General features: G+C 39.3%; 2 protein-coding genes across 10 annotated transcripts in view; one reads left to right on the top strand and one right to left on the bottom strand.

Annotated features, from left to right (window-relative positions):
* The first annotated feature begins 641 nt into the window (after window positions 1–641).
* Window positions 642–24401, top strand: part of LOC105455470 (uncharacterized MFS-type transporter C09D4.1) — a 57372-nt gene continuing 33612 nt past the window's right edge. The window contains exons 1-2 of the mRNA XM_011698815.1: window positions 642–745; window positions 1808–2040. Of these exons, the coding sequence (XP_011697117.1) occupies window positions 1999–2040 (42 nt within the window). The 5' untranslated portion in view covers window positions 642–745; window positions 1808–1998. The remainder of the gene's footprint in view (window positions 746–1807; window positions 2041–24401) is intronic.
* Window positions 2972–24401, bottom strand: part of LOC105455471 — a 38569-nt gene continuing 17139 nt past the window's right edge. The window contains exons 1-13 of one of the 9 annotated variants that reach the window (XM_011698819.1): window positions 23376–23508; window positions 18752–18968; window positions 14697–14890; window positions 14158–14245; window positions 13945–14069; window positions 13600–13729; window positions 12267–13236; window positions 11748–11851; window positions 11155–11284; window positions 10993–11076; window positions 10609–10765; window positions 4794–5804; window positions 2972–4189 (exon numbers count right to left, since the gene is read on the bottom strand). In XM_011698819.1, coding sequence (XP_011697121.1) covers window positions 3887–4189; window positions 4794–5804; window positions 10609–10765; window positions 10993–11076; window positions 11155–11284; window positions 11748–11851; window positions 12267–13236; window positions 13600–13729; window positions 13945–14069; window positions 14158–14245; window positions 14697–14890; window positions 18752–18842 — 3387 coding nt within the window. In that variant the 5' untranslated portion in view covers window positions 18843–18968; window positions 23376–23508 and the 3' untranslated portion in view covers window positions 2972–3886. Of the gene's footprint in view, window positions 4190–4793; window positions 5805–10608; window positions 10766–10992; window positions 11077–11154; window positions 11285–11747; window positions 11852–12266; window positions 13237–13599; window positions 13730–13944; window positions 14070–14157; window positions 14246–14696; window positions 14891–18751; window positions 19076–20327; window positions 21714–23107; window positions 23509–24401 lie in introns of those variants that run through there. The other 8 variants (XM_011698821.1, XM_011698823.1, XM_011698822.1 and 5 more) reach the window with 8 other exon arrangements.

The raw sequence follows: 24401 nt of genomic DNA on the forward strand, positions 1-24401 counted from the left end.
CATCAGGATGTTTACAGAAATTTTGTAAGAAAAATTCCCGAATCTCGAATTCATCGCAAGAACAAAAAAGAGAAGAACATCCCAGATAACGTGTTAGACAGAAGTGCGTGTCAATCCTATTTTTTTTAAAAGTTCTAAATATAAAATTCTTTTGAAGCTGTAATGAAAATGAACTCGGAATTGATGACGTACAAATGCATTTTTTTTCTAACTCTCTGTGCTATCTGGGACTGTACTTTTCACGTTGAACTTCCCACAGCTTCTCAAATCATCCTTACGTTTTCATCCTGTCATCCTCCCAATCCTTCCAAATTGTAAGTCAAACGCGGGTCGCGCTCGCGGTTCCGTGCGGCTCCGAGTGTAGACGGTGTAACACGATGGCGCGCACGGGCGCACGGGAACCGGGGGCGGAAGTGCAGCTGCGGACACTCGTCAGTGCGCCGTTACGGTGGTGATCGACGGGCGCGCGTGAATGACGGCGCGCGTAAACGGGGGGGGAGTAATCATCATGTTGTCGCGCTCGTTCTCGGTCGCGGTCGCGAGGACCGCCGTCCCGTCGAGGCGGTCGACGTCGGTCGACGTTCCGGAACGCCTGGCGAGGCACGACGAGATGTAACGCGGTGCGTCACGAGATGACGCGAGCCCCTGTGCCTACGGTGCCGCGGCTGACGGCGCGGGACGTCGCCAAGCGCGCGCGAGAATGTGTCCGTCGAGGAGGACGACGGTGAGGGGACCGACGTTGGACGTGAGTTCTCTCTAACCCCGTCCCGAAAAAACAACGGCCCGCGACATCTCGACGATCTCGCGAATCTCAAAGGGGTAGATATTCGGAGTCGGTTAGGTTAGGTGGGACGCGCGGCGGAATCGAAATTCGTTTCGAATATTCGAATGTCGAGATGCAGTTTCCTCCCGCGGCAAAGAAATGTCGATGCGCGTTGGATAATTTTCATTTATTTCGCACGTTGTATCACGAGGTAACGTGACGCTAACTATGGTGGATGACAATCTTGAACCAAGAGACGGTGGTCAGTGGTCTTGGAACGATTTTTCATTTTTCAATTTAAAATTTAAAAAACCGCGAATAATTTTTTATTGTGTTCTACTTGTTTTGCGCGCCGTCTCTATTACGGCTGTAAAAAAAAAGACTGAAAAAATTCGATCCGGGGATTTGCCTATATTGGAATAATTAATTATTTTATTATTGGAATAATTAGTAATTATTACGCAAATTCGGACGAGTTCAGCCAATCTATTCGAATCTGGTTTTTTCATGTCAATTAACGTCCGGATTGCCCACTACGAGAACAGAGGGAACGGAACAGAAAGCTAATTTGTTGAATTAGCTAAACTTTATTTTACTGCTTCTGCTTCTTCCATTAAATCTGTTCTCTCCACTGGAAAATATCATTACAGACAAAAGAAGTTATCAATTCAATTTATGTTCAAAAGTGGGTAAATCAATTAGTTTTTTTAAATCAAAATCGAATTAAATTTAATTAAATTTGCTTTTCGTGTTTCCAAAGAGCTTCAGCATACATATTGGATTCGATCTTTTGGATATTGAGATTTCGATGGTACGGATAATTCGGACCACTTATTGGGATTATTTGATAATAATTATTTTAGGATATTTATAATCTTACTCTTCTATGTTCCCAGTAATTGTATTATCAAGTTGTACGAGATGTCCGATATATGTATAGCGAATAATTCTATAATAACTTCGTCGCGTTTTGAAACACGATGTAAATCGTTATTTGTAAATCATTTTACGAAAATTTAATTGGCGGGAATTTAATTTATACAGGTGATGCGCCATATAACTTGGAATTACGAGGATGGCACCATCTACGATATTTCGAACAAGTTCGTGCGATACACGACCGTATTTCATCCAGACTATTACGATGCGAGAGCGGCGGATTGGCTGTTCGTGTTATACACGTTGTACTTTTCGCTCTGAAGCCGGAGGGTGCTAATGGAAAATTGTTCAGTTTAATGGATTCTCTACGCATTGAGTGTTGCGAAAGGGCCATTAATGTGAGTACCTCAATTTTAAGCGATATTTATAAAAGTTTACAATGTCTTTTATCGTCGTATCGATCCTGGATATCAATCTGGAATGTTACGGACATAATTTACCACGTCGCTCAGCGTTGATTTATTGATGCAATGGCACTATCTTTTGATATTAACATCATATTATAACGTATTAAGATTCTTTGTCTCCCTTAAAATGACTTTCGTACACGTGTCACCATCGATTTACATTTCTTAATTTCTTTTTCGACTTATGAGTCCATTACTAACCGATCCTTGCGTGCCATTTTACCTCGTCACGATTTGTGTTTATAATTACACAGAATAATATATTTCACAACTATCACAATTTTATTTAGAGCGTATAACTTAGAGTCCGTTATGAAAACGATCATTTTGATAATTTTCGAATTACAAACGATCGAAGTTGGTCAACAGTATCACGTAGAATCCACGCGTTTAAGCCAACTGTATCACGTAGAATTCACGCGTTTAAGCCCGCTATTGATATAAATGATTATCTGTAAACAATTCCTTTTTATATGGCAATAAATTTATTTATCGTTTGTTTATTATGCGCGCGCGGATTAAATCGGAAGTTTAAAATAAAGACGATTAAATTCGAATTTATTTTCGTCGCAATATTAATAATAATCGGAAATAATATTCTTTCTTTCTCGATAATTTATTTATTTAATTACAATGAACATGTCTTTATTTTTGTAATAATATACAAAACGCCCGCAAAATCTTAAATTATGTTATGAAATAATGGTTTCTTTCGATTGGCAATCCGCTTTTTGACTCTGCAGCACAACACGATTAAGTATTTATTGTAACAATTATACTCACTTCAATTTAAATATGACTTTAATTTTGCAAAAGATTAAAATTTAATAATATGTACATATTTTTAGAAAATACATTCTCATTTTTTCAATAACTTTTTTTATACTTAACAATATTTTTTGGAAATAACGCTTTTTAAAATATAAATCAAAGCAGAAAAAAGGTTAACTTGTCTCTTATCTCGAACACGATGTTCGCAACGCTTTCTTTGGCTATCAACGTGTCGTTTCGCGATGCCATTTGGCACAAATTTCATTACATCTCTAATGTAAAGCTATCTTCCTGTTATCGCTCGCGGCGAGAAAAATTTATTTACTCTACCATATAACATACAACGCCTCAAAATTCAATTTACACTAAGGAACTATTATATCTTTCGATGCAGACATTAACATATCCTTGCCGCTCGCAAGGATAGCAACGCTGGCGACTTTGTGTGTGTGTATATATAAATGCAAATTAACTCTTAATTAAGTAGTAATTAACTTCTTTTATAAATGCTGTCTCCAAAGTGTAACGTTCGACTCGACTTTGCATGAAGTCATAGTTCCCACTCGGGATTTCCACTCGGTTTAAAAATGCGCAAAATCCTACGCACATAAATCATTTACAAATATACAAAATCGATCGCGACGAATGTGCGAATATCGACGATAAACCTCTTGACTTTAAAGCGATTTCTCACCGTAACTCTAATAACTATTATTTGCCATTGAACCCCGCAATAATCAGGAGACGTGGTAACGGCTCCCACCAAGTTATTATATTTACATTACTTAGCTATTTCTTCAAATTAACTCCTTGACTTGATTTTATCGTATAAATTCATACTGACAATGAGTTTTCTTACGATATATTTTACGCGCGATATATTTCCAATTTATATTTTTTATATACATACAAAATTGATTTCACGACCAAATTAATTTTCTATTCTATCTGTCTCGTATATAAAAATTAGAATACCGCAACGATTAGGCATTTATCGGAATACTGTTTAATTTTTTTTCTGCATTTGCTCCCAAAATATAATGTTCGATTTGAGCTTGCCGGGCGAGATCACGGCGATGTCGTTGCCCTCTTGTTTTGATCGCACGACTTCCGTTCGGTTCGTCGCTCGCTCTTCTATCAGCGACCGGCTGACGGGCGGCGACGTCAACTTTCCAGGCGTTTGACGCAGCCCCTCGCGAAATTCCTTCGAAAGAGATCTGGCCGTCAAGCTGTGCATCTGCCTGGGTGTCTCGACTATCTGTATCTCGGGGATGGACGATCTGTCCTTGGCGTCATCGATTTTCACCACCTGCGAGACAGGAAATCGATTTGACCCAATGTACAAATTATTAGTCTATGATGCCTATTACAAGTGCATTTCTAAAGCTTCTAAAATACAAAAATATTGATAAATTTAATTTAATTTTATTATTGATAAATTTTGAAAGTATTTATATTACGAATACATTATTCCAATAAATATTATTAATCTGATATATGACTAATATATAACGTCGTTTTTTTTTTAGGATCGTACTATACTTCAACTTAATTTAATAAAACGTTTAGTTATAGATAACGTGATCGAAAAAACTTATATGATAAATTAAGCATTCGGAGCAAGAGTGAAGTCAGAGCATTATAGTTTACAATCTTTCTCATCTGAATTTATATATTTAATCAAATTCGGATAAATGTTTTACTTAAAAATTTTCTACCTATGAATTTTCCTATTTCTAAAATAAATCCATCTATCTATAGTTACAATATTTATCCATCTATAAGTCTTATTTATTTTTGTGGACGCATATCATTCTTGTTCCGAACAAATGCGAGAGATTCGAATCCAGGGTCAAACTGAAATATAACAGAAATGAAGTGGCTATTATAGTAGTTACTGAAGCTCTATTTACTTTCGCGGGCACGGCAGTCGCTATTTCGGAGGTCTGCCGTCTGCCGAACGCTTCCGCGAGTCTTTTCACCGAGGGCAACACCCGCAGCTCTTCGTCGGTCTCCCGAGACTGAGTCTTGGTCCTGATATATATAGCCTCGAAAGTACGGTCGACGTCGGACGAGATTTCGTCGGAATCGTTCAGCAGTGAGACGTCGTCCTCGACGATCGCGTCGCGTTCCTCCGTCGTTGCGAGATCCAGCAGATTCCTCGCGGTCAGCTCGTCCTGAGTGTCGTTCACGTAGACCGGATTCGCGTAATAGCACACGTCGTCGGCGACGTTCGGCAACGACTTGGCGGACATTAGCCGCGAGTTCGTCTCCTCGACCTCGTCCCGCAGCTCGTTGAGCCCCCTCGAGCTCTTGGCGAAATCCTTGCAGCCGCCGAGCGATCTCGGCGCGTCGAGCAGCGTGTGAAGGTACGCTTTGTACGCGCGTCTCGTCAAGTTTGATTTCTCGTTGTTCCGCAACGCTGGCTGATCCAGTTGATTGTTGGAGTGTGCGCGACGCAGGCCGTCCTGGTAGCCGAAGGAGCTCAGGTCCAGCCTGTTCACCATTCTCTGTTGCCGGACGGGCTTCTGATCCGAGAACTCGTTCTCGAAACCGTACGCCTTCAGGTCGATCCTGCGCACCTTCGTACGCTCCTTGTCGTCCTTGCGCTCGACCTCGACACCCTGCTGCTCCTGATTGTTCAGCTTGGCGTTAATCTCGTTCTTGCTGTTTTTCCTCTGATCCTCCAGAATGTCGTCCGTGCGGCTCGTCCACGTCGTCTCATCGGGCGCGTCGTCTTTCTCGCCTCTGACTTTCTGACGGTCGCCGTTGTCGACGGGAGCACGCGAATTCACGGCGCGATTATCCGTTTCGGGACTAATTACCTCGGCGTTGTTCCTGCGCCACGAGGCCGGCGTATCCTCTTTGTCCTCTTGCAGGACCGAAACATCGTCGTCGGTCTCCTTGGGCGTAGGTTCTTCTTCCTGGAACACATGAAGAATCGACTGATGTTAACGGTCTAAGGCCACTCTAAGGTCTAGGATTTGTTCGAAGACTGTATCATTCACGTCATGTATCTCGAATTTTGTTATTCCTTCTTTCATTTATTCTTGCATGCTACGAAGAGTCACAGAATTCCTGTTTCCTTCTCCTTTTGTCTTTTCTTCTCTCCCTCGTGAAACTGTCATACGATTAATATTATTGGCTGATATAATATTGACAATATTCTGTAATTTAATTTTAATTTTTTAGTAATTACAGCAATGATATTAGTAAGAGAATTTTTTAAATATTAATATTAATTAATGCGATCTTTAATGATCTGTAATATCAGCAACTTTAGAAGAAGTGACTGACAATAATTATTAATCATATGAACGTCTTTTGCTTAATACATACCAGTCGCGATTTTATTGATGGATCAAAACTTTTTCTTTTTTTTTCTTATAACAGTTTTCTTACAAGTTTGAACTCTCGATATCAAATACGTGAATTTGATAAAAAAATTTTTAGACTTTTTGAGTGTCACTTTGAGAAGAATATAACAATTTACTGCGCTATACATTTGAGAATACCGGAGTTTTAGATATTTCTTATTTGCACAAGTTTTAAATTTCGAAGAGTAGCAACATGGACTAATATGTTTTAAGCACAGTCATGCATTCGCTTTTGCAAATTGAATAAGCTGTTTGTATTAGTATCATCGTGCGGTCAAAAAACTTTCGTAATATATTGTGTAACCTATGTTGCACCTATATTAATTATGCAATGTTGTTCGTTAATGTGATTGTACATCAGTGTCTTTCGTGATTGATATTTTAAAGCGTATATATTTTTGAAACGATGAAATTTACGTGAATAAAACTATATATATATATATATATATATATATATATATATATATACATATATGTAATAACCTATAATATATTTAATAAATTTTCTATAATGTTAGTTTATTAGAGTTAGTATACATATTATTAGAGTTAGTATACATATTAATTATTAAAATTTTACAAACAACATGTAAGTGATGTACATGTTAATTGCTGTTTAGTTATTGCGGTTTAGCGACGTACAGCAACAAAAAAAAATTACGAGAAATATTAGGACCCACAAATCTGCAAACGTTTCGACCGATATAGATCCAATTATTTGTTAGTCATCACGTGCACATGTAAATAGGTGGTACTTACCGATTAAAATATTCTCTTTCGCAGCCCGTATTTGCGGAATCGATTCCATTGTGTTAACGCGCGAACCGAGTCTCTCACGAGTTACATCGAGAACGTGTAAATGCAAATTAGATTGCATTCTTTGTGCAATTTGTGCAAGCGTGCATTTCGAGCGGTAAATAATTCGGGTTCTATTGTCGATTGAAGATACGTCTTGGACTCACGCCTTCACTTTAAAAATGGACAGAAATGACACGTAGATATATGTCATATTTACTTAATGTATGCTAATTACACTTGATCTTTTTCCTTTAATTTTGAAATGTTTTGGGGTATGTCTTCAATTGCATGGAAGCTAAACTCGAAGGAAATTTATTTTGTAAAATAATCTATTTGTCTGATAATTTTAAATTATCTTATTAATATTATAATACATAATTACATCATTTACAATTTCTAAGGTAATTCTAAGGAAATTCGCAAGTTTTACAAGTAACATTCTCTAAAATTCTCCAAAATCATTAATCGTGTCCATAATCGTCATTTTCCATTACACTGAAAAAAATGAAAATCTAATTTAAAAGTCTTGCATTACTCCTTTGAGTATTGAGAGAAAATTAAGAGACATATTAGAATAAACAATATAATATAAATAATGTGTAGTTTAAATATTCTTTACTATTCATCAAAGAAATGTAAATTGGAATCACACTTGCGAATTTTTAGGAATAATTCTTGGATGTTAAAATTAATATCAAGTTGCAACCATCACCTATAAGTTTCATGCAAAAAATATGATCAATTTTTTTACTGTTTAATTAAATTAGTTAATTAGTTAATATTTTCGTATTAATAAATTAAAATAAATATTAATAAATTAAAATTAATATATATGTACAGATTTTTCCGTGTTAGGCAATAAATTTCCCGTCTTCAAGGATTTTAAGGTTTTTATATAGGGCAGACAATTTTAGGTTTCTATTTAACTATCAAATACATACAATTTACATGAAAAAATTTTTTGAAAAAAAAATTTCTAGATAATTTTTTCATGCAAATTACATCTAATTAAATTGGTAATTATATATATATATTTTTTAAAATACTTTCTATAAGATTATTTTGTATATTTTTCCATTCTACAATCGAACGGTAATGTAAATATTAATTCCGATTATAAAATCAATTATTAGGAATTTACTTGGGAATTTACATGCAAAAATTTATTTATTATATTAGTTTTACGTTTCGTTTTAAATTAAGAACGATCTTTCGTGTAAACAAAACTATCAAAAACAGGCAACTAATTAAAAATCTATTTAGGAACGGAAGGTCGGCATTATCGTGACACATATCGCACAGATTTTTATGCACCCGTATTTATTTGCCACTTGCAACTATAAATATAAACTTTCAATCGTGTTAATTCTATAGGTGTAGGACACAAGATATATTAGCGCATCGCATCATGGCACTCCTATCTCGAAGAATATGGCCACGGAATTACGGTATTGGCACGAATGCATTCGCATTCTCTCAGGTACATTATCGCACCGGAAAAAAAATACATTAACCACTATATAACATTATAACAATTATTAAATTATCCGTAATAAATTTTTATATTTTATAATCATTAATTGGATCCACCAATTATCGCTGCGGAAGAGCTCGCATTCTGAATTTCTAAGATTCGCGTCGTCTCAAAGCAGAATCTCTCGTCAAAGTAACATCTCGATTCCTCTTCGTTTTATTTGACAATGGATCTTACGATAATCAAGTCATCTTGGTAGCGTATTGTCTTCCACTTTTTCTTATCAATCGTGATAAAAAGGATTTTAGAAGAAAAAGAGAAATAGAATAAGAATTTATTTTGAGATATAATTGAAAGATAAGAAAGATATCTCTAGGATTATCTCTTTCCAAGTACTTATACTTAATATACTCCGTATTTCTCGCGATACTTCTTTATGGCAATCACGCCACAATTATTATCACGATACATCGTATCATCGTATACGTTTTCTTTATTTATCCTTTTTTTTTTATTCCACTCTCAAGTCGGTTTCTCCTTTCATCACCATATCGTGACGTCGCTCAAACTTCTCATACACAACTTCTTGCGTCGTTCCTTATCGTCGCTTTTCCCTTCTCGAGATTCCTTTGAGCTTTCCGGATCCGTTTCATTGTTCATAGTTATCGATTTCCCTAACTTTTCACTGTTACCGTCTTCAAGGACCTCTCGATGCCTTCGTGTTTCTTTACCTCGCGCCGTGACGTCGTTGAACACGCACGCTTTCCGCCTCCTCGAGACATCCTTCAGGAACTTGTTCATTATTACTTCGTCGGAGGCGCAATCGATCTCATCCTGCCACTCATCGTCCTCGTTCGGCAAGGACCAGAGGGAGGATGAATTCGTGTTCTTTTTACGAATCAGATTCCTACGTTTCATGGAGCTCGTCCTGAAAGCGCTCGTTCGATTTCGGCTGCGCCCAATTTGCGCGTGTCCCGCGGATATCCGATCGTTCGCGACGTCGTTTTTCTCGTCCTGCCAGTCGCTCTCCTCGAAAGCCGAGCTCGTCGAGTGCTCGAAACTAGCGAATCCCTCGAAACTCGTGGAACGCGCCAAATTTGACGACCGATCGCAATTTTCCGAATTGACGTTAGAATGTGATTCAGAAAGGTTCGCTGATTCTTGCATTTCGACGTTTTCAGCGGCGGGCGCAGCTTCCGACAGGATCGGTCTCAATCGGATCCTTCGATAGTGCGGAATCCTCCTGCCGTCGATCCTCCTGCTCCTCTTGATCCCGCCGAAGGTCTGAAACTTCATTCTCGCGAAATCCGCGCTGCGGTCCTCGTGCGGATCCTCCGGCGAGATCGGCTCGTCCTCGAGATCGTCGTCGGGATCCTCCGCCTTCGTCGGCCGGATTCTGATGCCACCGAACGTGTGGTACTTGTATCCGCCGGTGGTCCAGAACCTCCTGCCGCCGATCGACGATATCTGCCCGCTGTCGCCACCGGGATCGTTATCCGCCATCCGGTACAACCGTCGCCAGCGCTCGCGCTCGCTGCTCTCCGAGTCGCGCGAGCCGATCGAGCACATTCCGGAGTCGTGATCGCCCGGATCGCGATCGTCCCGATAGCCCGGCGATCCCGCGCGATTGTCGTACCGCGGTACTATCGGCTCCTCGCGATCGGCGCTACCCTCGCGATCGCCCTCCCAGGGCCGATTCCAGTTCACCGGTGATACTGACTTCCGAGGATCCGTGCCGACCTCCAGGACGCCCACCGCCTGCAGGACGCAGTTGTCCTCTTCCCCTTCGAAAGTAGCTCCTACATTCGGCTCCGCGAAATTCTCGGAGCCTCGATCGTCCTCCGCGTCTTCTCTCGTGCTTTCCCCCTCCTCGGGGCGCATCATTCGAACGTCGTTCCCTACGGGATTCTCGGCTCGCTCGCCGTCGTCATCGCGGCGCGATCGATCGCTCGCGTGCTCCAGATGCAGGAGGGGGTTGATCGCGAAGTGCGGACTGGCGAGGGGATCGCGGCAGCATCGTCTAGGAAGGCTGCCGCGCAGCGAAGCGGCCTCGAATTGCTCGAGCTCGTCGTGACTCACCTGTCGTTCGTGTTGCTCGTCGCCGGCGCAGCTCGACTGCTGGGACAGCGAGCTGCTCGGTCTGCTCGACATCGAGGACATCGCCGACCTGGCCCGTTCCTGCAGCCGTTCTCCACTGGCCGCCTTCGATTGGTTGATGTAGTAATCCCTGCCGAATCTGCACAGAAAAATCGGACTATTAGCTTCGCAGAACTCGTAAATGAAAAATGATCGGCACTTGACTCTTTGTTTTTTCCATTTATCTCTTAGTCAATTGATATTTCAAGAAAACTTTAGTGCGTGAAAATTAGCAAGAGAAATAATTCACTTGATTTTCTTTAATGCATCGCGTGTCTTAATTGTGATTGGCGCCTTTATGATTTCGGAAATATTAATGAAAGTTACCGCTTAATGTCCGTTCGATCGGGTGTCAGGAGCGGAGGAATCTCCAGATTCACTTCGTTCAGCTTTGTTAACTCGTAATGGGTTCTGAACAAATGAGTGAAAAATGGAAATCTTTGCGACTAGAGTGATATTCGCAAAATATTTTTCGCGTGAGATTCTTACCCTGGAATGTCCGAATTTCTCGAATACTGCCTCTCCAAGCATCGCTTTCGTATGTTCGCCTCGCTGTAGGGATTGTTTTCGATCGGCGGCGCGTTTTCCCATTTTTTGTGCTCGCGTTCCGCTATTGTGCCTATACATTTATTCATCGTCATATTCGCAATATGCTCAACATGCTACATGAATATTTCATTTTATTCGCGAATCTTCCCGCGTTTTTTAGCAGAACATCAAGAATTTTTCTTAGAGATGTTCATTAAGATTTTTTATACTTCAAAGAATTGCAATTAAAACACTATCCCTCACTTTATGTAACGTAAAACTCTTTGACGCTATAAAATTTTTTCTCGGGACCTTACACGTATTCAATAATGTTATGTAACAATTACCTCGGGTGTGTAATTATTATTCATTCTGTGTAAAATGTGTATATAAGTAAATTATTTCATGCATAATATTTTACATCTGGAAGATAAAATGGAATTTTGTCTTTAGTATTCTCTTATAAATTCAAGAAATACGAGATTGCGAGGGATTTTTCAGCGCTTATCGCATATTGCGTACAATATTTATCATATGTGAGTAAGTAAAGTTACCTGGCCGCGGAGGGGCGCTTAATGGATCATTTTCACTTGTCATGTCGACGTGATTCTCGTCGATCGTTGCATAAGACAATTGGACTTCGGCTTCTGAACGTTCGCTGCATAAAGTCGAAAAAGAATTATGAAAGAGGCACGCCGTGCCGCGGCGAAACGACGAAAAGAATTATGTAGCAGGATACGGAACTCATGCAATACCGAGTTGCGTAGGAAACTGGAACTATTATTATCGCTTATTACGCATTCATTTCGAAACCCGAACTCGCTTCATTCATATTTATTATATATCCTTGCAAACGCACGAAAAAAAAGAAATCTAAAAACAAAGACTGAGAGAACAGAAATTCGGAGGCAAAAATAAATTTAGACAATACACTTCGCAAATATATGTATAAATTTAATTTAAGTTTAAAAACTGTAATTCTCTATTCTTTATTTTAAAGTGAAATTATATACAGATGATTGAAAAAGAAAAGCATTAGTTAGAAAAAAAAACATACATTTCGAGACTCCTACCTTTTTGTTCCCTCGATCGAATTGTTCTCCGATTTTCTGAGCTGTTCGTCCGTCGTTTTTCTCGTCCCAACGGCCGTCTCACTCTCTCCCGAGTAAACTTCGACTTTCGTTAAACTGTCCAGGTGTCTCTGGATCGCCGTGTCGTAGTGCTCGGTGTATTCGCTCTCCCGTTGCTCTTCGTTTTCGTCGGCGACGTTTTCCCCTCGATCGCTCCTCTTGTTTTCACTCGATTTCTCAGATTGCATCTTTATTTCCTTTTGCTCCGAACTTTCCACCACAGTCGCGATCGTCCTTTCGCCGCGCTCGGTCGTATCCTTGGACTTTTCTTTGGCTTTATCGTCTCCCGTTGCCACGGTTATCGACGCAAATGAACTTTCATTTCGTTTCCCTTCATCATCTTCACGCTCGACTGTCTTCTTCGATATTTCCGAGAGCTTCGAGAATCCCTCGTGATTTGTCCCATCGAAACCCTCGCAGACAGTCACGTTCGATTCAGTTTTCTTTTTCGCTTGGCAGGTGTCGACTTCATCCTTTCCGAGTTGAGTTGTCGGTATGTTTGCTTCCTCCTGATTGCCCTCGGTCTGGATATTTGCCGCGTCGCTTTCGGATACCCTGGGAGTCCTCGGAATCACGTTGTTGATCGCCTCCATCAGTTCCTTTTCGATCTCCTCGTCGGATTTCGTGGACGAGCACTCGGATAGGTCGGACGTGTCCTCGGCATCCCGGTCGCCGATCAGAGCCTTGTAGTACGCGTTCGAGCTCGGTACCAGCATAGCGACCGCGTCCGGCTGCGTTCGGGAGTGCTTCTTCTTCTGGAACAGCCAGTTGTCCTCCCAGGACTCGATGGGCGAGATTATATCCATCGTGCGACCAGCGGCGTGACGTTTCGTCCTGACCGGATATTCGTTGCGATTTAAATCCGAAGAATCTGACGACGATGATGGCGACGGCGAGGGTAATTCTCGCGGAGCTGTTATACAAACAATTCAAAATACATAGTTATTTTTACAAATTCAATTCAAAATGCATAGTTATATTTTTATAATGTACGATAAAGTTGTAATTTGCTTTATGGTCAAAACAATTGCACGAGATATTATTTTATTTTTTACATCTTTTTTTTTGAAAAAAAGAGAGTTTCGGATAATTATTCGAGTATTGAAATATATTTTGAAATCAAGAGCGATTGTGAGAGTAAAATTTTAATTAATCTTGAAGTATTATTTTCATTATGCTGTACGGCGTGATATGATATTTTACACACAGACGATTCCGTGCGCTTATTTAAATATGTAAATGACATTCGAAGTGAAAGTCGAAGTTCTTAACTCACGGTCAACGATGTCCATCCCGTATTCCGGAAACGGTACACGCCGGGTGCATCCAAATTCCAAGACGCCGTTGTCACGAAGTTCGTCATCGTCCGACGTGATCGTGGTTACCTCCTCTATCCTCTCTTCCATCTGTAACCGGGAAAATTCCGTCTCCGTCAGAGAGCGACAACTATACCGTTACATTTTATTACATATATCGATTATACGCATTACGTTTGGAGAATTCGAATCTCTGTGATATGCAAATTTCACGTTTTCATCTTTGCGTTTAATAGCCGTGGTATTCCGCGCCGCGATATGCGCGAGAATATATGTGAATGCCGTATCGTGATCGGCATCCGTACCGTAAAGGACACCGGTTTCCGACCATCTTCATTCCGCCTGATCGACGCGCCGTGATCGCCGTTGCACTCGAGACGGTCGGACGCGTAACTCGCCGCGTCTTCCTCAAGGCCGTGCTCGCTCTCGTCTGGAAAAAGGAACATCGTCTTCGTAAATACGAGACCGCTTCTTCCACGCTTCTTCACGCGATAATATGTTAAGTCAATTCTACACACTTGCGGTATACTTTGCTTTAGGCGAATCTGTGTCGTGCACGACGTTGCTGTTGCCGTCGACCCGTTCCCTTTGGTATCTCTCGATGACCTAAAATGCGCATGACGAATTCGGTCATATACTTCATTTAAGCGCAGCGCTTTATCGGCGAACGTGAATTTTTCATCGGTAATAATTAACGTAAAAAAAAATACAGTGCGCATCGTGATTTCTTAATGAATTTAGATCGTATTTAATTCAAGTAGCGCTTTAATTTTTAATTGGTAATAATGAATGTAAGAGAATACAGCGCGCGCATCTAAATTTCTGATAATCGATGCGAACATAATGCAGATTTTAATTAATATATTTAATGTAGAGAATATAGAGGTTTATCCTCTTATAATTAATTTTAGAATTTAATATATTTTATTATTTAAAATATAATTTAGAATGTAATAATTGTTTCAATTCAAAACGTTTCAAAGATATTGTCCGTAACTAATTGTGGAAATCTATCGCTTTCTTAAGACTAGATTCCAGTTTAGCGCATTGAAACAACCTTATTGAGGATCGCGGTGGCGAGAAGATCCTCGTAATTATCGTCCGCGGCGACGCGCCCATCTAGAGGAGGCTCTGCGTCCTCCGCGGAGGACGCATTCAATCCCGGTAACTTCCGAGCTTCCTCGACGGCTCGCTCGACGATCTCTCTGAGCGCCGCGTGCGCCATAGCCGGCGGATCCGTAGATGGTTTGTCTGGAACATCAAGTCGGAAAATTGTCGAGACATTGTCACTGCAGTGATCGATGATGAGAATACATTCTGCCGGTCATTCTGCGTCTGCAATTACTATACGAGTGCGACATAGAGGTACCTCCGAGTCGTCGCGGTCGTACCGTTAAATTCGAATATTACACTTAACGTTGCTCTTGTCACGTTCATCGACTTCTCTCTAATTATAAAATAAAATCTCTAAGTTTTTTTTTTTAATTAGAAGTTTAACGCGTACCGATTTCGTTGAAAAACACGTTGTGGACTTCGGCCGCAAGGCGATGCAGATCATATTTATTCTGATAATCTACATTTATTATCGATATACTTGAGAACGTGTGTATAAGAGCACCTCGTTCGAGAACACGAAATTCTCGTTCGATTAAGAAATTACGATTTCTCTGATTCTCTTTTAGAACTATTTTGCATCGCGTACTCCCACCAATCCTCCGAGTGTTGATTCGCGTTCGACCGGGCGATTGGCCTCCATGGATCGATCGCGGTCTCCGCGGAGTGACTGTCGGACACTCTATCGCGAACGATCGAGCGCACCTTGCGAACGGTTATAGTAAAACGGGGTATAGCATAAGCGCGAGTCGCACCGCACTTTCTTCGGCGTGATAGAGTCACAGACGAGAGATAACGGCGGTGTACGGCCGGCATTCACGAGAGCGCCGGCCGTTTCTTCTTCGCGGTAATTTCTCCGACGCGACCTTGCGCTGATGATGCATCCTTACGGCCACTCCTCTCGTCGACGACTCTCGCGACTTCATCTCGTCCCTCTCCTCCTTTTTCTCTCTTTCTCGCTCTCTCTCTCTCTCTCTCTCTCTCTCTCTCTCTCTCTCTCTCTCTCTCTTTCTTCCTCTTTTGCGTACCTCGTCCGCCGCAGATCGCGGCCGCCAAGTGAAATTTACCGACCTCCTGAACTCTTTCCACGGGAAACTCGAGGTCTGCAATTTTTACTCCGTCTGCATTTTCACCTTAGATTCTGAACGTCAATGGTGATCTCAATCTCGATTACATGTTTATCGAATAAATAGTGTGTGAATTAATAGTTGATCTTTAGGAGGATTTTTAAAAGAATGTTTTCCTGAATCTTGAAAATTTGGATTAAGAGGTCAATGTTTTCTTAATGACATATTCTAAAAAAAATGTTGTCATTTTGTCCTGTGGAAACTTAGCAAATTTTCATCCAAGAATTGAAAAATCAATTAGAAAGAAATTTTTTTATTTTTGCTTCTATCGTTTCAAATCAGGAATAATTGTTGGAATTTTTGAGTAACTCTGAGTAACTATGAGTAAGAATTATTTTTAAGAAAACGTTAAATTAAAAAAAAAACTCAAAGAAAATTTCAGTGACCCAAAAAATTCATGGACAATTTCACTACCAACAAAAAGTTGATTTTTTGCTTTTTGATATGCGAACTTTTCAAGTTTCCACACATATAAAATTGAGATAATCTTTTATCTATAAAAATTCAGCAAAATATAGTTCAAGGAATATTTTATTGGAAAGATACGCGTGTTGTTGCTCGCGACATCCTGTATAGATGATTAATAATCCTCGAGTACAACACACTCAGCTATTCGCAAATAAACACATCGCGTGCGTGAACGTCCCCTCTTTCTTTTTCTTCCTCTTTTTCTCTCTGTCTCTCTTTCTTTTTCTTTCTCTTACTCTGTATAACGCTCGTGTTTCACACAGCCACTTCTTGCATACACATAATCGAGGATCTACCTTGTCGAGGACATCCAGCCTTGATCTCGCGCCGTAGAAGGTGAAGGCCGACAACAGGTATTTTGCGCGCGATCCGACCGCCTTAAACATTAGTCGTATTATTATCCGGCATGTAGACGAAGTTTCTTCGGCGAAGCTAAATCGCCGTTTCTCTCTCTCTCTCTCTCTCTCTCTCTCTCTCTCTCGACATTTATTAATGTCGATAAAGCCAGCGCCACACACTGACCTTCGATCGATCTTTTTCTTTTTCTCGTACGATTATACGTCGAACGACGTGTCGCGGTAGTCGCGTGACGTATAGGAATAATAATTGCGCATAATTAATCCGTGATAATCGAGTCTTCCTGCCGTGACCGATTGGCTGGAAGAAAACGTTGCTTGATCGGTTCACGTGATTGTAACTCAATGTACAATTTGTATGAAAAGAAAGATGTCAACGTGACCTTCGAGATCATCGACGATAAATCAAAGCTACAAAATGTAAAATATAGAGATTTTAAGGATTGAGCTTGAGAATCTGCATAAATTCTCTATCCCGATAAATTTTCGTTTTGCCGGCTTGCTACCAGTTCTCTGTGTAGCTTTCCTTTCGCGTTATAATAGCTTTAACTTTGCCTGGGAACAATCGTAGGATAGCTTTCGAGTTTGCCGTTTTCTGTATTTCACGAGCGTCGAATTTAAGAAAACCGACGACGCGTCGGCTTTCTCACGACGCGGCGCGTCAATTAGGATCGCGCTATCGAGACAATAGTCGGTAAAATAAAAATTTGGTTTACAGATACAGATGCTTTCTCATTGGTGCGCGAATAATTCGGTAGATAAACTCCGCGGTAACAAGCGTGCTTCATGTGGGAAACTCATTCCTGTCTCGGAGAAATTCAACGTTCATTCAATGTGACACCTTAATATAGCGCGCGCGCGCGCGCGCAAGAACGCGTAAAAAATCCGGATAACGGAAGTCGTAAAACCGTTGCGCCGCGGTATTTCCCCTTTTTCGTCGTCTGTCGATTGCGACGTTATAAATGGTCGATCGCGCTCGAAGCTCTCGAGACGAGGTTACTGGACCAGTTTTGCGCGCGGAGAGAACGGCGATATCTCGCGAGAGGATGCGCGAACGGCGCGCGTTTTCATGCGAAAGTTCGGGGGCTATACTGATGAATGGAGAAACAAAAATTCGTATACGTACGGAGGTGTCTCGGAGTGGGAGTAACACGTACGCGGCTTGGAATAAGAAAGTGGAATATAATATGCTGTTAAAATAGAATATATAGAGAAGTGAAAAGTGTGGAATTAAACCTTGAGTATCTCTTTCTTCTACGATTTTCGTTATTTGCTGCCTCCGGTAGAAAACAAAAAAAATTTAATAATTACGTGTAGAGAGTAAACGCGGCGTTTCTCTGTTTACAAAAAATTATGGAGAGATGTTTTTTTCCTAAACGGCTAATTAAATAGGTTCTAGTTCAGTATGAGAAAATGAATGTGTAACAGAGTGATATCACTACATCATTATATTACAGTGTAAAAAATATTCTCTATAATATATAAATTAATTTTTTCTCATTCTGAAAATAGTAATGTAATTGCTATATTACTTGTGATAATATTATATATCAGGTTATTGCTTTCCTTATATTGCAAGAAGTGATGACCACTGCTGTTATCCGTTTCTCTACGTCGGAGATTGCTTAGAGATAAGAAGATAAGAAATCGGAATTATTTGCGACGAAAAGATAGAACACTAATAACGCATCGTCTTTGTTACGCTGATAAAACGATTTGTTATGATGGAAAAATTGACGAAATATGTTATGATTAATTATTTTTAACATTAAATAATTCTGTAGAGTTAATTGTTCATTTTTTTAGTCACGGCAAAAAATGCGCATTAGTTTCGTTTGATTTTCGATCACTTTTAACATTTTTAGTACTTACATAATATTATATACTAATTTTTTCTCTATTTTTAAGCGTGTATTTATAAAACGCAAGACAGGATACGGATAGGATTAAAACATAAATGATGAAACTTGTACAGACATAGAATTTCGTGGAACATTAAATACATTCGCAGGAAACGAACATTATTAGGTTTAGCACCAGATATTTACCATTTTTCCTCGAGATGAGAACGTAGACGAAATAGGCGACGATCAGACCACCGATCAACGTCAACATCTCTTCGGCCGACTGCAGTTGCATTAACTGCACCTTTCACATCGTATCATCGGCTAATGCGGTTACCCTCGGTCCCTCCTATTCTTTTCTAACTCTTTCCGTCCTCGTCGGCGCACTTCCCCGCCGAAGTTCAGAATCGAATATCGGGCACTTAGCACACATACGTACACACGTTTATCAGCAAGGTTGATACTTATTTGTTAGACATTAACATTCTTCGCGGGCGCGATACCTTCGCTAAGAATAACTAGGCTCATCTTACGTCACCCCGTAATTTATAGAATTATTTCGAAGTCGGAACGTAAATTGCGCTTTGTCTTAATTACTTGGGAAATGTGACGATGCGCCCTTCTCAGGACTCGTATAAATGAAAATAGTCTAAATTCTGAGATATCTTTCTCACGCATTCCATGCGATATCAGTCCACGAAGAGAATTTTAATGTTTATTATCTCTCCGTAATCGAGGTACGTATTTTTCTTATCTCTGTAGATAGACTACACTGCTAAATCTATAGTGTCAAATTTAACCCAATTTGAGTCGCCACTGCTCCTGCTTAATATATCGTTATTTTTAACTCAAACAATGGAGTTAAACAGTTTAAAACAGTTCAAATTTAACCAAAATTTGGGTTAAATTTGAACTGTTTTAAACTGTTTAATTCCATTGTTTTAGTTAAAAATAACGATATATTAACGATAAGTAGAAGCAATGGCGACTTAAATTGACTTGAATTATAGATTTAAGTGTAGTTTAAAAAAATATACCGCTATATTTTTCGGTTTTAAGGTAAGGTCATAAAATTTTGCATCTACTTAGAAATTATCTGTAAAGAAAATTTTAACATTTACTACCTCTGTAATTGAAACGTAAATTTTTTTTTATTTCTATGACTTGTTGAAAACATATCATCATATTTCTCGGTTTTAGGATAAGGCCGTAAAATAAGTCTTGCATCCATTTGAAAATTATCTATACGATAATAATTAATTATGCACCTTAATGATACGTTTATTCATCGCATTCATGCATCGACGACAATCGGAGCGATTATAGAGTCACCGGTCGAAACTATTAATTGCGATCGTCATGTTTTTTACGTATAGTACGCGCACGTCTTCGATGACTTTCGCGAATATTCGTACACGCGCGCAGTGACGTCAGCTCTTTTTCTTCCTTTTTTTCCAACGTTCGATTTTTAAATTCTCATTTGCATGGCAAATGTTGACCGTCACGCGTGCCGAAGCGTGGCGACGTCAACGTTCGAACTTTAAAATTCCTTCTAAGCGCGCTTCTGCTTTTTTTTTTTTGTAAAGATGACGCGGTTGAAGGCTATACGACAAACATCATGATCGAGCATATCACGTTTTCCGACGTTTCCCCACGTGCGCGACTTTATTCCGTGTATGTCAACTGGACGCACCTTAACCACGGAAGTATTATGCAATAACTTAAGTTTATTCCGATTTTCAGATCGCTCGGTTTATTTTACGGCCAGTATATCAGCTACCTGTATCTCTTCACGTGATATTTGAAATGAAACACGTGGATTTTTTTTCCTACGTCGAGTAGATTCGATAAGAGAACATCGCAATTACCTAGAAAGTCGATATTTATCTACTGCGTCGTTTATGTACCGTGTGTCCAGCTTCTGCTGGCTGTCAATCATAGACATTTCTCGATAGATTTGAGATAAAAAGTATTTCACATGGAATGCGAATTGTTTTGATTTTCAGCATTGAGTATTTTAAGAGATCTCGGCTCTTAAGATAAACGTCCTGAGTGAATGAGAACATATAATATTAGGCGTTCGTGAACGAAAGAATTTGAAATGTCTCGCGACATACGGGTGTTTACGAATCGATGGGCGAGGCAACGTCGCGTCTCTCAGAAGGTATGTGTCACGAGGTGGAACGTAAATCGGCTAATTCTGGCATCTTGACATTTTTGCGTAGTTTGCATAAAGATTATTTCGACGGACTACGTTGAAATACGCTCGGCTGAAAGGTGTCACGATTTCATTTCTCAAAAGTATCTCGTTTGTTCAGTTGTGTCATGCAGTTGATAAAAGACCGTCACGCGTGACGATAACGAGAGAGCTCAATAATAAGTTCGTCCTCTTTCTTTCTTTTTGACACGCAAGAATCCTTTCGTTCTGCATGATAGCACTTAATGGGAATCTATTTGCTAGATTTCTGGAGGAAATAAGGGCCAATAAAGTGAGCAAACGAAGATGCCGCAATATGACTACATAATTTTATTTGATAACGAAGCGGGGTAACGCGAATGGCACAGTGCGCCAGTACGTTGATTTGTGATCGACGGTCCCGAATTCGATTCGCCACATATGTCTCGATTTTATGAGATTTATCCAGAATATGAATTTATATAAATTCATATAAATTTGAATATAATGTAGCATACATATATACTATTCTTTTCTAAACATGATTAACATTTAAGAGAGTTTAGAGTCATTCGATAATGAAAAAACTAAATATGATTGTAGAACTATTAGTTACATATAACATTAACATTTAAGAGAGTTTAGAGTCATTTGATAACGAAAAAACTAAATATATGATTGTAGAACTATTAGTTACATATAACATTAACATTTAAGAGAGTTTAGAGTCATTCGATAACGAAAAAACTAAATATATGATTGTAGAACTATTAGTTACATTGTGAAAGAGTCATACTTACAGTAGACTCTTTTTTTTAAAGAAATTGAAAAAAAAAACAGCTTTAATATTAACAAATAAAATTATGTAATTATATTGCAACATCTTTGCTCGTTTTATTGGCCTTTATTTCCTCCAGTTTCTATTTTATTTTAAAATATGAGCCAATATATCATTTTACTTCGTTAGATTTCGTTATTTATATATAAGAAACAAGAAAACAAAATATTTCACTTGTAAAGACGTATTAATTAAATGGATCAATAGCATATTAAATAGAAAATTGTCTGTTAGAAAAATGTAGTTCGTAATAGCAAATAAAAATTAACGAAAAAACTATAAATTTTTTTTACACAGCGTCCTTTTCGACAATAAAGGAATTGAAAGTGCTGACGGCATTATAATCATGACAAATGATTGAGAGAAAATGCGTAATAACTGAAATAAAAAAAACGACAGTTTGTGCTGAATAATGCGATTTATCGCTCAATTAGCGATGTGTCTCGCACGGATCTTTGGAATGACAAACAGAATTTGTATTACCCAAATGGTATGAGATTGCTTATTAAGCGGCAAAAATCGAAAAAATAACTTTGCCTCTCGAGCAATCAGACCTTTTTAAAAATACACTTGTGTGTGCTTTATTAAATACTCGATTAGCCGAGGAAAATGACTGGACCGAACGGCTTGTGTACAAATAGAGTAACAAATCATAAGTAACTATGTGCTCTTATTTTAAACTTGATCTCGATACATAAACTTCGAAAGCTGTTAGGCTTTTTTTGCCTTTGCGATGCAAAAACAGAGTCATTTATCAGAATAATTGCGTGTCAGATGAGATCAAAAGTCGGTGAATGCCCAGACACCCAAGGACTTTGAATCGATTTCTCGAACGTGAGAAGATCTGCGCTGTCTCGTTTCCGCGGCCGGTATCGTCTCTTATCGCGTGTAATTAGCGTCAACCTTGATATTTTTGTACAACGAGAGAGCTCTTCGCGCGAGCTACGAATGTGTTTTCAATCATCAAGAAGATCAATTTTATCTTTCTTGAGAATTTTTCGCACGATGCGATAAAATTACGTGATCGATAAACATTATAGACATCGTGCGATATATTTTCATTTTTCTATTTTTATCTATACTGAAGAAATAGATGACGGCACAAAAATAGAATGACAGAAATCTATTCTGCAAAATATTGTACGTTTAATGTTTGAAGCCTTTGGGAATAAATTTGTAAATATTTCTGTAAATTAAATAAGACTAATTAAAACTTCAAACTATCCATAAATACTTTTTTCGATTAAATTAATAAAAAGTTTTTGAACTAATAAAAAGATCCAAAAATTGTTTCATACTCTGAATTTTTTAAATCTTATTATCTCTGCAATCAGCAAATTTATAAAGTTTATAAAAATCTGCACAATAAAATTTTAACTTTACACCATCAAACATATATAGATTTGTTTCTCTCTCTTCCTTTTTTTTCTCTATTCCTTCTCTGTCTCTTTCTCTACAGAAAAGTTATAAGTAATAGTTATAAAGTAAAGGAAAGGATGTCAAAGTGTTTTCCCTCTTCCCGCGAATTAGAAATTCAGTTTCACACAATATAGATTCCTGTCAATCTTGCTTCCTATAGGGCTCGTGCCAGCGTCTTTCATCAGAACGTCACCGATGTTTATAACCGATCCGTCGTGTATAATAGTAAAGCCGAACGACCGTAACCATCCGAGGTTAAAGATCTCCTGTCACGCGTCCGTTAAAGAAACGTCTCGCCGTTCCTTTCTCACGTTGCTTCACGCGGCACATTCCTCGCACGTTTTCACGTATATAAGTATCCCCGTTTCCTTCCGTCGTCGTGGTGTGTTGTCTACCTCTTATTTCGCGGGTCGTCCCTTAATCGCGCGCCGCGCGGAATTTCACACGCGCGCACTCGCACCGCTCGCTCGTCCGCGACTGAGACACGCACGTCTCGCCGTCGCCGTCGTCGTCGCTCGTCCTCGTCCACCTGTGCACGATGTGTACGACCTATGGCTTCCTCATAGTGGGGAGGTCTGGTCGCTTTTGCGAGAGAACGCGCGTCTATCACGATAATCGCGCGCCGCCGGATTGGGTCCCGCTTTGTGAGACCACGGCGGCCCGCATTCGCGCACACGCGGCGCCCCGCGTTTGACGCTTAATTGCGGTAACGCTAAATCGCTTAAGTCTCGAAATTAGACCCGTGGTAATCTGTAATTCTCCCGTGATTCAAATTGAATTCGACACGTCGGGTGTTATCTCCGGAATATTGCGCCGGATGACGAGAACGTTCGCACGAGGAGTATTGTAGCTTTTTAACGATGTAAAGAACACAATTTAATGAAACAGATCTTTTCTAATGCGTGCGTTTATATTTAAGGAATAATTATATTTAATATAATTATTTATTAAATACAAACGCACGTATTAGAAAAGATTCGTTTTATTGAAATTGTTCTTTAGACAAAATTATATATATTATATAATATATATAATTATAATTATATTTGATGTTAAATTGAAAGAAAATGAAATTTTCTTGTTGAACTTCTAATAGAATTACTTATTGAGATGATTCATCTGTCTTTAATAATAATTTAATTTTTAAATTAGCAGTATTTCAAGAGCATTTTACACATTAAGAATTTATGTGTGAAAAACACTAACAAATGCTTTTTTACTTCAAAATATTGATCATATGCCACTCGTATTCGTCAAAAAAATGTGGAATTTTAATGTCTCTTTCGTTCAAGATGTTGATTACTCACATCTTTAACTTCCTCGGCGGAGCTTTAGCTATATAAAGGTATGCAGTTATTGCTACGACATGCCGCACGAGCTTAAGTTCGCGAAGCCACACTATGCTTACCCGGGGAATTGGA

Source organism: Wasmannia auropunctata, unplaced genomic scaffold, assembly GCF_000956235.1.
Source record: "Wasmannia auropunctata unplaced genomic scaffold, wasmannia.A_1.0 LD335903.1, whole genome shotgun sequence".
Taxonomy (NCBI): domain Eukaryota; kingdom Metazoa; phylum Arthropoda; class Insecta; order Hymenoptera; family Formicidae; genus Wasmannia; species Wasmannia auropunctata.